The sequence below is a fragment of the Lactuca saligna genome, chromosome 4, assembly GCF_052625555.1.
Source record: "Lactuca saligna cultivar CGN05327 chromosome 4, ASM5262555v1, whole genome shotgun sequence".
Taxonomy (NCBI): Eukaryota; Viridiplantae; Streptophyta; class Magnoliopsida; order Asterales; family Asteraceae; genus Lactuca; species Lactuca saligna.
This window is the reverse complement of record NC_136420.1, coordinates 120,504,656-120,517,437: the sequence shown is the minus strand read 5'-3', so window position 1 is coordinate 120,517,437 and position 12,782 is coordinate 120,504,656. Positions and strand designations below refer to the sequence as shown.

The window sequence follows — 12,782 nt, the reverse complement described above, 5'->3', positions numbered from 1 at the left end:
CACATAAATCTTAATGAAATATTTTAATATAATTATAAGAGCTTGTTTAGATTAGGTTAGTAAGGTTAGGGTTAATCGAAGAGCTTGTTTTGGTTAATTAATGTGGTGAATGGGAAGTGTTTGAGCTTGTTAACACTTTCAAGTACCAACTTAGATAGAATTGAGCAAATATCATGTTATCTTGGAATCGCATTGCTAAGTTGTCATACACAGAGTTGAATCCCTTATAAATTCTGAATTTATTGCACTCATTTAGCCGATTACTTGTTTTTTAATTGTTTGTTTTAATCATTGCATTCTAAACCCCCCTTTTATTATTGGTGACCATAGTACCGTATGCAGAGAGGTATAGACTGATTATCCCATGTCTCTGTGGATCGACCCTACTTGATTTGTACTACCTTTTAGTGCAATATAGTGGGATTCTTTGGGAGTGTATCGTACCCCTTTATTTGTTGGGTTTGACATGCCTAATAGTTGGCATCATGCACTCCTGTGGTTTAACACATCCTTATTTATCTCATCAAGCCTTTAAGTTTGAGTGGGGGGGGGGAGGGTATTAATTTATCCCACATCGATATAACATGGTCTTATAAATGTCCATATATGTTGGAGTTCCCATTCTATCCATAAGGGCTCTTTTGGAGAGACAATCTTGGGCCCCCCATATATTTACAAAATGATAAAGGTATATGTGTATATTTTTCAAAGAAAAGAACATTGGTAATGGCTCCAATATTCAGTTGTGGTATGCGTTTTATATATGGAATGAGAAGCTTATTGTCTGTTTTCGAGGGTATTTTCTTTATAGGTGGAAAAAAGTTATAGTATATGAGATCATCGGTGAGATATTGATTGGATTTGGGTTTAGCGTATGCCCTTACGGGACCAGTTGAACATTGCCAATTTGTGGGTTTAGTTTCGTTATGTAGAGATTTTGTTCATTCTGATGGTGTGGTTCAATGTGTGTGGGTCTTGGATTCCAAAGATAATTTTACAGATAGTACTACTTGTTAGCATGTTGATGATATTTGGCTTCATAGTGATATCGTCACTACCGGGATGAACAAATTACTATCGATCGAAACTAATATTCTAATTCGGAGATTGATTTTTCGTCTTTTGATTGGTTTACGAATAAGAATAAAAAAGTTAGTATATAATGATTCTCTTTCTTAAAAAACTTGATAATAAATGTCTAATTTTCTGGACATTTTCTCTTGCTTCAGTTTTCCTTTTCCGTATATACATTACGCAACCATAAATAGAAAAAACAAAAAACAGAAAAAAAAAAAAAAAAAATGAAGTTTAAGAGACGGTGATTAATGAATGAGTAAATGAATATCCGCATGTAAAATTCTATAGTTAAGAATTAGCAAGTACATGTTAAAAGTAAGTATCTATTAATATTAATTGTAAAATAATAATTTCTTACACTAATATGTTATATAAAATTGCAAAGATTTTGAACCTTACTATAACATCTATTAAAGTAATATTTCCACCCACTCAAATTAATAATCCATATTTTTTTTTTATTTGTTACAAAATGATTGTCCACTTTTAAAAATAAATAAAATTTGTACCAAAATATCCTTCATTATTATTTAAACTAGAATCTAATTAAATGCAACTACTATCCAATGAATTAAATGCAACAAAATTGTATAATTATCATTTCAATTAATAAAGTTAATTTTAATTAATGTTTCCTTAATATGCGTGCGTTTTTTTGTTTATGGACAATAATTTTGGGACAGATTGAGTATCATTTATTGATTGCAATTTGCGGTTGAGGTGTAAGTAAAAATAAATATTATTATTGATTTAGTGTTAATTTTAACGCTATGATTAACTAATTTAAAAATTATTATTTGATCTTTTTGTCTAAGATAATGTAATGTTATTTATGAAATTATGATATTTTTAACTATTATTACGAACAATTATTTAATTTAAAATCTATCTATTTTGAAAAGTTTCAAGATATTTTAAAAATAGTTTTTGCGCTTTTTTGTTGTTAATTTGACATGTTGATTAAAATTTTATATTCAAAACATTTAAAATTTTAAATTACTTTTAATAAATGCTTACTTTGAGAATGTTTATGTGATATTTTAATTGATGTTTATGTTTAACATGATATTTAAATATAGTATAGTGATTTATATTTCCAATGTAACATGATATTTAAATAAATATATTGGATATATTATATTTATAATTTAAAAAATCTACCACTAGTATGATAAAATTTACATTTAATAACATATTATATTAATCTTTTAAGAATTTTAGGTTTCATAGAATTGTGTTCAAGAAAAATGATTATTTTATTTATAATATAATATGATTATATCTTTAGGCAGGGGGTTTTGTGCTACCGAAATTGCATTCCCTCCTGCACCATGTTATTTTTTTACCATTCAAGTGTAGTTTCTTGCCACACCAAGGGAGTGGTGCCACACAATTTTTTTTTTTTTTTTTTTTTTTTTTTTTTTTTTGTGTTTTTTATAACTATTTTAATTTAATAAAACTTCTTTTTTTTAAAACTATTTTAATTTAATAAAACTTCTATTTTAATAAAAAAAAACATAATTTTTCATTACTTGAAAGTAAAAAAAAAACATTACATTGCATTACCAAGAAAAAAAAACATAAAAACCATATACATGACATTTAAATAATCATAGAAACTTAAAAAAAGCAAATAAAATAACTAAAGCAAACAACATAAGTCGTTCTCCGAGAACTCGTCTTCGGGGTCATCCGGTGTATCCAAATTAAGGTTAATGTTTTGAACCCCGTAAATATGTTCCACCAAGTCATTGCGAAGATTGTGAAATGTTTCAGTGCAACGTATCTCTGCTCTCATTTTATATATACTCTTCGCCACCAATTTCTATTGGTTGTATCTTTGGTATAGTTTCTTCCTCGTCAAACGCACATATCGCTCTTCCTTCGTCTTCAATAATCATGTTATGCAATATAAGACATATATACATGATTTCTTGAAGTTTTTCCTCGCCTAAATAAGCTGCTATTTTTTTCAATATGAACCACCATTTCTTCAGAGCTCCAAAAACACGCTCAACATCCTTCCTAGATCTTTCTTGAGCTCTCTTAAATTTCTTTCGTCTAGAACCATGTGGAGCTGTAAACGATTTAACAAACATAGCATACTCAGGATAGATTCCATCGACTAGATAATAACCATACTTATATGGCGTTCCACGCACTTGAAAAGAAGAATCTGGTGCGGATCCATCATATATGTTGTTAAATATCAGTGAACGATTAAGAACGTTGATGTCGTTAATCGAACCAGGAGAACCAAAAAAAAAACATGCTAAATCCACATATTTTGTGATTCAACTGCTTCAAGTATGACCATTGAGTGACCATAATCACCTCGAGTAAATTGCCCATTATATGCTGTAGGGCAATTTTCTCATGCCCAATGGAGACAGTCTAAGCTTCCTAGCATTCCAGGAAACTCATGCACACTAGCATGATGAGCTTGCAATTGCAGAATGTCATTAAGTGTAGGCTTACGTAAATATTTTGGACCATAAAACTGAATCACAGTTTTGCAGAAAAAATGAAGACTGTCTCGTGCTATCCTAGCAGACATCTTAAAACTTTCGTCTAACGCATCAGACAGAAAGTCATATGCTAACTGAAGAAGTGCGGTCGTGCATTTTTGTAAGGGAGTAAAACCAGGTGTACCTCTAGCATCGTAGCGTTGTTGGAAAAAACTGCACTCCCTCGTTACATCTTCAACTATAAGTTCGAATAAACCTTTGAGCATTCTGAAGCGCCTACGAAAATAATACCCTTGATAAGTGGCATTCTTTGCAAAATTGTCTTGCACCAAACGTTGGTTGGCTTCTTCACGATTTCTGCAAATATATCTTCGTGTTCTCCGTTGAGAACTTGCAGCTGCGTTGTTACATACAACGTAGTATGTTTGTTCCGCCATTTGAACACACGCAATAGTGGTATCAAAAATAGTCTGAAATTCTTCAGAAGATGAAGAATATGACATTTTTTAGAGAGTGTTGATTTTTTTTTAAAAGTTTTTTGAGAGAGACAATAGATTGTGTTGTGAAAAAAAAAATGATGTTAGATATGTATATATAAGAAAGAAAAAACAAATAAATAAATAAATACAAAAACCGACGATCCTCCCTTTTTCCACTCAACCAATCAGAAATTGCGGCACTTAAGGACCGCAGTGCGGCCAAGACCGCACGAAACCGCAGTCTAGGGGCGATGTTCCTGGTCTACGTGGCACAAAGTGCGGTCTGGGACCGCACGCACACCGTGCAGCCTTAGCTCAATGCCTATTGCATAAGGCTAGAGGGTGTGGGGTACGGCTCAGCTGAAGTTTCAGCTGATGTGGCACTGAAACACCACCCCCTTTATGCGGTTTTGGAAGTGCAGTTTGAGACTGCGGTAAAAATTGGTAGCACTCCCTTGCTCTCTCTCTTCCTCTATCTCTCTATCTCTCTCTTCTTTCTCTATCTTGTCCTCTGTCTCTCCACCCCTTGGGTGTTGTCAAAAACACGGTAGGAGGACGGAGTGTGACACCGTTCCTTCTAGTCTAATGAAGAGACCCTTTGGGTGTTGTCAAAAACACGGTAGGAGGACGGAGTGTGACACCATTCCTTCTAGTCTAATGAGTCGCATCACGTGATTGTTTGATTTCCATTGGATATAAGTCGTGCCACTCTGACGGTGTACATGTCTACCCTTGTGTACTTAAAAATAATATTTTATATATGACTAACAAATTGTTTTATTACTATAATAAATTTATGATACACGTGACAAAAAATTGTGGGTCAAAACCACACACATATTCATACACACGTCCTCACATAAAAAAAAATTGTCTAATAAAATTATGTTACGAGGGTCTTGAATTACCACGTAGTTGGATTTAAAATTCTTCTAGTTTATATTAGATAAAATTTAACAAATGTTGTCTTTGATATTTAAAATTTTTTATGATATCTTTGTAAAGCATTATATAGGTGGTTGTTGTGGTTTCAAAATCAAAATTATGTATAGTTTCAAAATCAAAATTATGTATAACTCCTATGGATTTCTAAAGTTAAGTTTAAATAAATTTAACAAAAGTGGTACTTCTTGGAAACCATATATAGGGACCCATTATGAAAATTTGTGTTTATATTAACATGTTTTTATTCATATAAACAAGTAACTTGTGGTTGTGCGTTGCGACGACGTTATTCCGTTTTTAGGTTGAAGTGTAATGATTGTATTCGCTAAGTTGAATTGTAATGATTGTATTGATAAAATTTATATATGTATGAAAGATATACTAAGAATGTGTACATAGAAATAAGCAAGAAAACACTCATAATATTTACGTCAATACGTAATTAACCGAATTTATACCGAAATATACAAAAAAATAAGTAACTTTTTTCAAGTTAGCGAACAAGAGTTCAAATAATCAAAAAAACGTATTATCTAAAACCCAGCTCATACCAAACTTATATGTAGGAAACGTGTATAAAAATAAACTTGAAAACGTAATTCTTTTTACGTTGAATGTAGACAAAATCGAATTTATACCGACATGTATATATAAAAAAAACAAGTTACCTTTTAAATAAGTTAGCGAACGAAAGTTCTAAATATACATCAAAACGTTGACGATCTTGAATTTATATCGACACATACATAAAATAAGCACTGAAAAAAGTAGATTTTATAGGGATAAACATGAAAGTTTAAAAAATAGAGGGGATGAAAGTGATATTTTACAAAGTTCAACGTCAAGGGGGTGAAAATGTCATTCGAAAAAGTAAAGGGTGGAGATTGTTATTTTACAAAATAAAAAATAAAGGGGTGGAAAATTCCAATTAAACAAAGTAAAGGGGTAACAATTGTTGACGGAAATTTCAACCACGTTTCAAAATCTGTTTTATAAGTAGAATTTTAACAATTTTCTTGATAAAAGCTATGTATGGTAGTATTTGTTGGTAGATAATCGATACCATTATATATATATATATATATATATATATATATATATATATATATATATATATATATATATATATATATATATATATATATATATATTAAAATGAAAACGTATTATATATAACAAAATTCATACGTAGAAAATGTTTATAAAAGAGGGCGTTGTTGGTGACCCAGTACGCAGGTGACGAGGATATAAGGAGGACCCGATATCACGACATGCTATGAGCTGATATACGGGAGCATGTCAGTTTTTCAGCTTGCCCTACCCTGGACTCTATGATTGTCAGGGCAGGGGAGAGGGAGATAGATTTGGAGCATATTCGGAAGAGGAAGGCAGAGGAGGGGCATTGTTGTGGGGGCTTCGGGGAAGAAGCCCAAGTGATAAAATGCGGGGCCGAAAGGCCAACAGAGGTGGGGTCGCTGCAGGAAATGCAGCAAGACGCACGAGGGAGCATGCAAGTTGGGATCGTCAGGCTGCTACAAGTGTGGCAAGTTAGGGCACTTCAGCAGGGATTGTACCGCCCCTGCACCTATGATTCAGACATCGGAGTTGCTGTGTTTTCACTGGAACCAGAGGGGCCACAAGAAGGCCAATTGCTCCCAGTTGACAGCATCAGCGCCGGTTAAGGCGCCGGCTCCAGCTACCCTGCGGATTACAGATGGTCGGCAGGGTAAGGTAGAGGCTCCAGTGGTGAGGAGTCGGGCATTTCAGCTGACGATAGAGGAGGCACACGGCGCACCCGATGTGGTGACGGGTATGATTCTTTCCATCTATCTTTATTTTTATGATATTGTGTTATTGATATGTGCCATGTGTTCATGCGTTAGGATCGTTCCATGTGAACGGTATCCCAGTTCAGGTGTTGTTCGACTCGGGTGCCACCCGGTCATTTGTTTTCCTTGCGCTTAGCAAGAAATTTACTAAGTCTTCGGGCATGTTGGATTGCCCTTTAGAGGTAGAGATTGTCGATGATCGATCAGTACGAGCAACAATAGTGTTCAGGGATTGTGTTATGAGGTTATTCGAGGAGCGCTATTTGGTGGATTTGGTTCCCATCCCGTTGCTGGGGAACAAGGTGATTATAGGCATGGATTGGTTGAGCCCTAATGGGGCGGTGATAGATTGCGCACAGCAGCTAGTGCGGATCAGGACCCCGAGTGGGGGAGACTTGGTGATCCACAGCGAGAGGCCGCAGCATGGACCTGCAGTATGTTCGGCAGCGAGGGCTAGGCACTACCTTCAGCAGGGTTGCGTGGGATATGTCGCGTATGTTCTGGATACCCGAGAGACGGGTAAAGCAATGGTGAACGAGGTTCCAGTGGTGCGAGACTACACTGATGTGTTCCCGGAGGAGCTTCCTGGAATACCTCCGGAGCGTCAGGTAGAGTTCAGGATTGACCTAGTTCCTGGTGCGGCTCCGATAGCCAAGGCACCGTATCGGTTGGCTCCTCCCGAGATGCAGGAGTTGTCTACGTAGCTGCAGGAGCTGCTAGACAAGGGATTTATTCGACCGAGCAGTTCACCCTGGGGAGCCTCGATCCTGTTTGTGAAGAAGAAGGATGGGTCACATCAGATGTGCATAGATTACCGAGAGCTGAATAAGGTTACGGTGAAGAACCGTTGCCCACTCCCGAGGATTGATGACCTCTTTGATCAGTTGCAGCGAGCATCTTGGTTCTCCAAGATCGATTTGCGTTCAGGTTATCATCAGATGAGGGTTAAAGAGGAGGATATATATAAGACCACGTTTCAGACGCGTTATGGCCATTATGAGTTCGTGGTGATGCCATTTGGGCTCACCAATGCTCCTGTCACGTTCATGGACCTCATGAACCGCATGTGTAGACCAATGTTGGATCGGTCTGTGATAGTTTTCATTGATGACATCTTGGTTTACTCCAAGACGCAGGAAGAGCTCGAGGAGCATCTGAGAGAGGTTTTGGAAACCTTAAGGAGGGAGAGCTTATACGCCAAGTTCTCCAAATGTGAGTTTTGGCTGTGCGAGGTGCAGTTTCTTGGGTACCTCGTCAACTAGAACGGGATTTCAGTAGACCCGACCAAGGTGGAGGCCGTGATGAGATAAGAGGTTCCGAAGTCTCCATCCGAGATTCGGAGTTTCCTAGGATTAGCAGGCTACTATCAGAGATTCATTCAGGATTTCTCCAAGATAGCCGTACCCCTAACACGGTTGACTAGGAAGGCTGTGGTCTTTCGGTGGGGGCCTGAGCAGCAGACAACATTCGAGATTCTGAGACAGAGATTGTGCGAGGCGCCAATCTTAGCCCTGCCCGAGGGCGTAGAGGATTTTCTGATATCTTGTGATGCGTCCATCTCGGGTTTAGGCGCGGTATTGATGCAGAGGGGTCATGTCATTGCTTATGCCTCTAGGCAGCTGAAGCCTCACGAGGCGAACTACCCAATGCATGATTTATAGTTGGGGGCGGTGGTCTTCGCCCTCAAGATATGGTGGCATTACCTCTATGGGGTTCGATGTACCATTTTCACGGACCACAAGAGTTTGAGGTACCTCATGGATCAGCCAAATTTGAACACGAGGCAGCGCCGGTGGCTGGACGTAGTGAAGGATTATGATTGCGAGATCCTTTATCACCCGGGGAAGGCCAATGTGGTGGTCAATGCGCTTAGCTGCAAGGCGGTGCCGATCAGGGATATTTGCATGAGGATGACTGTAGTGACTCCCCTGTTAGATCAGATTCGGGAAGCTCAGTAGGAGGCTGTGAAGGAGGAACATCGGAAGAGTGAGCGTATAGTGGGTCAAGTCACCTCCTTCGATTATGATAGCCGAGGGTTATTGACACTACACCATAGGGTGTGGGTGCCGTATCACGGAGGCGTGCGCCAGATCTTGATGGAGGAGGCGCACAAATCCCGATTCTCTATTCATCCAAGAGCGATAAAGATGTATCGGGATCTTCGCCTAGACTATTGGTGGCCCTGCATGAAGCGGGATGTGGCATGGTACGTCGAGCGGTGTTTGACCTGCAGGAAAGTTAATGCCGAGCATCAGAGACCACACGGCAAGATGCAGTCGTTGGATATCCCGTTGTGAAAATAGGAGGATATTACGATGGATTTTATCACAAAGCTTCCACGAACGGGGCGGGGAGTAGATTCGATTTGGGTCATCGTGGATCGGTTGACCAAGAGCGCCCATTTTATTCCGATTCAGGAGAGTATCTCGGCCGAAAAGTTGGCCAATATCTATATCAGGGAGATAGTGGCGCGGCACGGGGTGCCAGTGTCAGTGATATCAGATCGAGATGTGCAGTTCACTTCTAGGTTTTGGAAGAGGTTTCATGACGAGTTTGGCACTCGTCTGCATTTTAGCACCGCCTTTCACCTGCAGATGGATGGTCAGAGTGAGCGGACCATCCAGACTTTGGAGGATATGTTGCGGGCGTGCGTGTTAGAATTGGTGGTAGTTGGGATACCTATCTTCCCTTGGCTGAGTTCTCGTACAACAACAGCTACCACGCGAGTATTGACCGTCCCCCATTCGAGATGTTGTACAGACGGAGGTGTAAGACCCCGATATGTTGAGGTGAAGTTGGCTAGAGGGTCATGGGGAGCACTGAGGTGGTGCTCAAGACGACCGAGAGGATCCAGCAGGTTCGAAGCAGGCTTCAGACTGCGCAGAGTCGGCAGAAAAGTTACGCCGACAAGCGTCGATCAGACCTGGAGTTCCAGGTCGGGGATATGGTTCTCCTGAAGGTGTCGCCTTGGAAAGGCGTCATTCAATTCAGGAAGTGGGGCAAGTTGGGCCCGAGATTCATTGGTCCGTTCAGGGTTGTAGCCCGGGTGGGCAAGGTGGCATATAGGCTGGATCTGCCAGCCGAGCTCAGTCAGATGCATAGCACCTTCCATGTCTCCCAGCTACAGAAGTGCCTCGTGGATGATTCAGCGGTGGTTCCGTTAGAGGATATACAGGTTGATGATAGCCTGAATTACATTGAGCGTCCAGTCGCAATCCTCGACCGGAAATCGAAGGATCTAAGGTACAAGAGGGTGGAATTAGTGAAGGTGCAATGGCAGCACCGCAAGGGTTCGGAATGGACTTGGGAGCCGGTGGAAGAAATGATGGAGCATTACCCCGAGCTGGTATGTAAAAAATTCATTTTAGTTTTTTCATTTTTAGCCTTGGACTCGGCAAGTCGTAGGTCCGACTCGCCGAGTAGAGACGCGATCCGGAACACGTTTAAGTTGGCGACTCAGCGAGTCCCCGCTGTTTTATGAAACCCTAAATTTTAAGGGTTTGCACCCTATTTAAGCCTTCTTATCCGCCCCAAGGTCACCCCCTTCACCCCCCCCCCCTAGAGCCTTATACTTCGTTTAAGCTTGTTCCTTGTGAGATTGAAGCATTTTGGTGTGTTTTCTTGAAGATTTGGAGAGGGAAGGAGAGTAGATCAAGTAGAGAAGAAGGAGGCTAGGCTTATTGGTGTTATATCAGTGATTTCCTTGAGGTATAACTCGTTTTCCCTTTGTTTTCATGCTTGTAGTCTCTATTAGCTACATGAAAGTCCTTCTTGAGCCCTTTCCCAAGTTTGTTTGTGCATTGTGGGTTGTATTAAGTTATTAGCCTCTAGATCTAGGCGTGATTGAGTCCCTGGAGCTTGGATCTACTGCCTTTATGGAGTCATATTGCATAAAAGCCCTAGATCTACTCTATTTGTGCATTTTGAGCCCCAAAACCTTCATTGGTGATTATGTACACGTAAAGTTGGAAACTTTACGTGTAATTCATGCCCTAGAAACCCAGATCTGTGAATGGAATGAGCTGGATTCAAGAAAAATCGAGTGTATAGTAATTGCATGTGGCCGACTCGGCGAGTCGTCACTCGGACTCGGCGAGTCGAGTCGCGAGTCCCCGAGTTTTCCCCCTTTTAGCGTTTGAGGTTTGGAGTAGTGAGTCATAGGGTATGACTCAGTGGGTTGGAAGCCAGACTCACTCATGTAGTAACTCAGCGAGTCAATGCCATGACTCGGTGAGTTCAGGGCAACCTTCTTGCCTCAAGAACAGACTCGGTGAGTTGTTCATACAGCTCGACGAGTCTCAGCATAGAGTGTTCATCGGATGAAGAAGAACTCGGTGAGTTGTTCATACAACTCGGTGAGTAGGATGAAGGACTATTGGCCTTTAGCTTAGAAGGAAAACTCGTCGACTCAATGCCAAACTCAAGGAGTAGAGACAGGATAGTGGTCAGACAAAGGGATAGGGACTCGGCGAGTTGACAGGCCAACTCGGCGAGTCAGGTCAACTAAAAGTTGACCTTGACTTTGACTCATGGTTTGGTTAAGGGTAAATGGTCAATTTACCCTGAGGTCGGTTAATAGTATTTGACTAAGTGTTTGGTGGGAATTATAGTCGGAGGATTTCCGGAGCAGCAGCAGCAGACAGACCGTTCCCAAACAGATCAGCAGCTACGAGGTGAGTTACCTTCCAGTAGCGGTGGGTCTATGGCCACAATGCCGACCCACCAGTAGGAATTGTATGATATATGTTTGTCTCTGTAATATTCATCTAGGGTTGCTAGTACCTGTGATATGTTATTGTGCTAGTATGATATGATGCTATGTGCTAGTGACAGTAGAGGGAGATAGTCCCCCAGAATACCGGTCGATAGGGCCGAAGGGGCGGTCATGCCCAGCCATGCTAGATAGATTATGTGATATACGTGTTATGTGGTAGTAGTAGGGGGTGAAATAGTCCCCAGTAGCCGGTCGAGAGGACCGAAGGGGAGGCCACCTCCCAGATATGCTAGTTAGTATCCGGTCGAGAGGACCGAAGGGGAGACCAACTCCCAGATATGCTAGTCAGTATCCGGTCGAGAGGACTGAAGGGGAGACCAGCACCCAGATATGCTAGTCAGTACCCGTTCGAGTGGACCGAAGAGGAGGACAGCTCCCAGATAGACTAGTCTGTATCCGGTCGAGAGGACCGAAGGGGTAGGTCGGGCACCTAGATATGCCAGACAATATATGTATGTTATGTGTTTGTATGGTATGTGGTATGTTAGGGGAACTCACTAAGCTTCGTGCTTACAGTTTTTAGTTTTGGTTTCAGGTACCTCTTCTTCGAAGAGGAAAGAGTTGGCGCAGTAGCGGCCCATCACACACATGCTCCGTATTCCGCATCATGAGATCTTCCTGGGGACTTGTACTCTGATATTATTATGTTTTATGAAAATGTTTTCCTAGACATGCGATATCTTTATAAAATGTTATGATAGGTAAACGTTTTATTTCGAATTTTTTGCTAAGTATATGTTTTCAAAAATGAAATTTTAGGCACGTATTTTTGGGTTGTTACAAAGTGAGTGTATAGTCCCTTTCATAACACGATTTTAATACAAGTATTGTTTGAATGTATTAAGTATATGTTTTGTGTGAGTGTGTAGTTACTTTCTTCTAACACAACAATATTAAGTATTTGCTATGAAATATGTGTTATGTGTTTATATATTGTTGTTTACTTGAGATGGATGTTGAATGAATGTTTTATATAGGCTTTTAAATAGTTTTAAACTGTATATGTAATTTATATCTACAAATATGTTGGGTAGAACATGGGTAGATGAAACAGTTGGTGTGTGATGAAATAATGTGATAAGAGATAGGTGAGGATATAATGGTGATGATAATTAGGTGATGATAGATAGGTAATCAATTACGAGTCCAGACAATGTTGTGGCTGCGTATTCATGCAATGATAGTCTAACCCTTATTGTGAATTACTAGT

At 39.9% G+C, this 12,782-nt stretch overlaps 1 protein-coding gene across 1 annotated transcript; it reads right to left on the bottom strand.

The window, feature by feature from the left end:
- Positions 1-2,876: 2,876 nt before the first annotated feature.
- Positions 2,877-4,048, bottom strand: LOC145040094 (uncharacterized). The gene is made up of 2 exons (XM_078988074.1): positions 3,469-4,048; positions 2,877-3,349 (listed from the first exon to the last, which is right to left on the bottom strand). The coding sequence occupies exons 1-2, from the start codon at positions 4,046-4,048 to the stop codon at positions 2,877-2,879; spliced, it is 1,053 nt and encodes a 350-aa protein (XP_078844200.1).
- Between the last annotated feature and the right edge of the window lie 8,734 nt (positions 4,049-12,782).

What these genes read in the sequence shown, in the direction of transcription:
- LOC145040094 (XM_078988074.1), bottom strand. Translation starts at nt 4,048, where the DNA reads ATGTCATATTCTTCATCTTCTGAAGAATTTCAGACTATTTTTGATACC. An exon ending in AATGCTAGGAAGCTTAGACT is followed by an intron (nt 3,350 to 3,468) that starts GTCTCCATTGGG and finishes ATGTGGATTTAG; the next exon opens with CATGTTTTTTTTTTGGTTCT.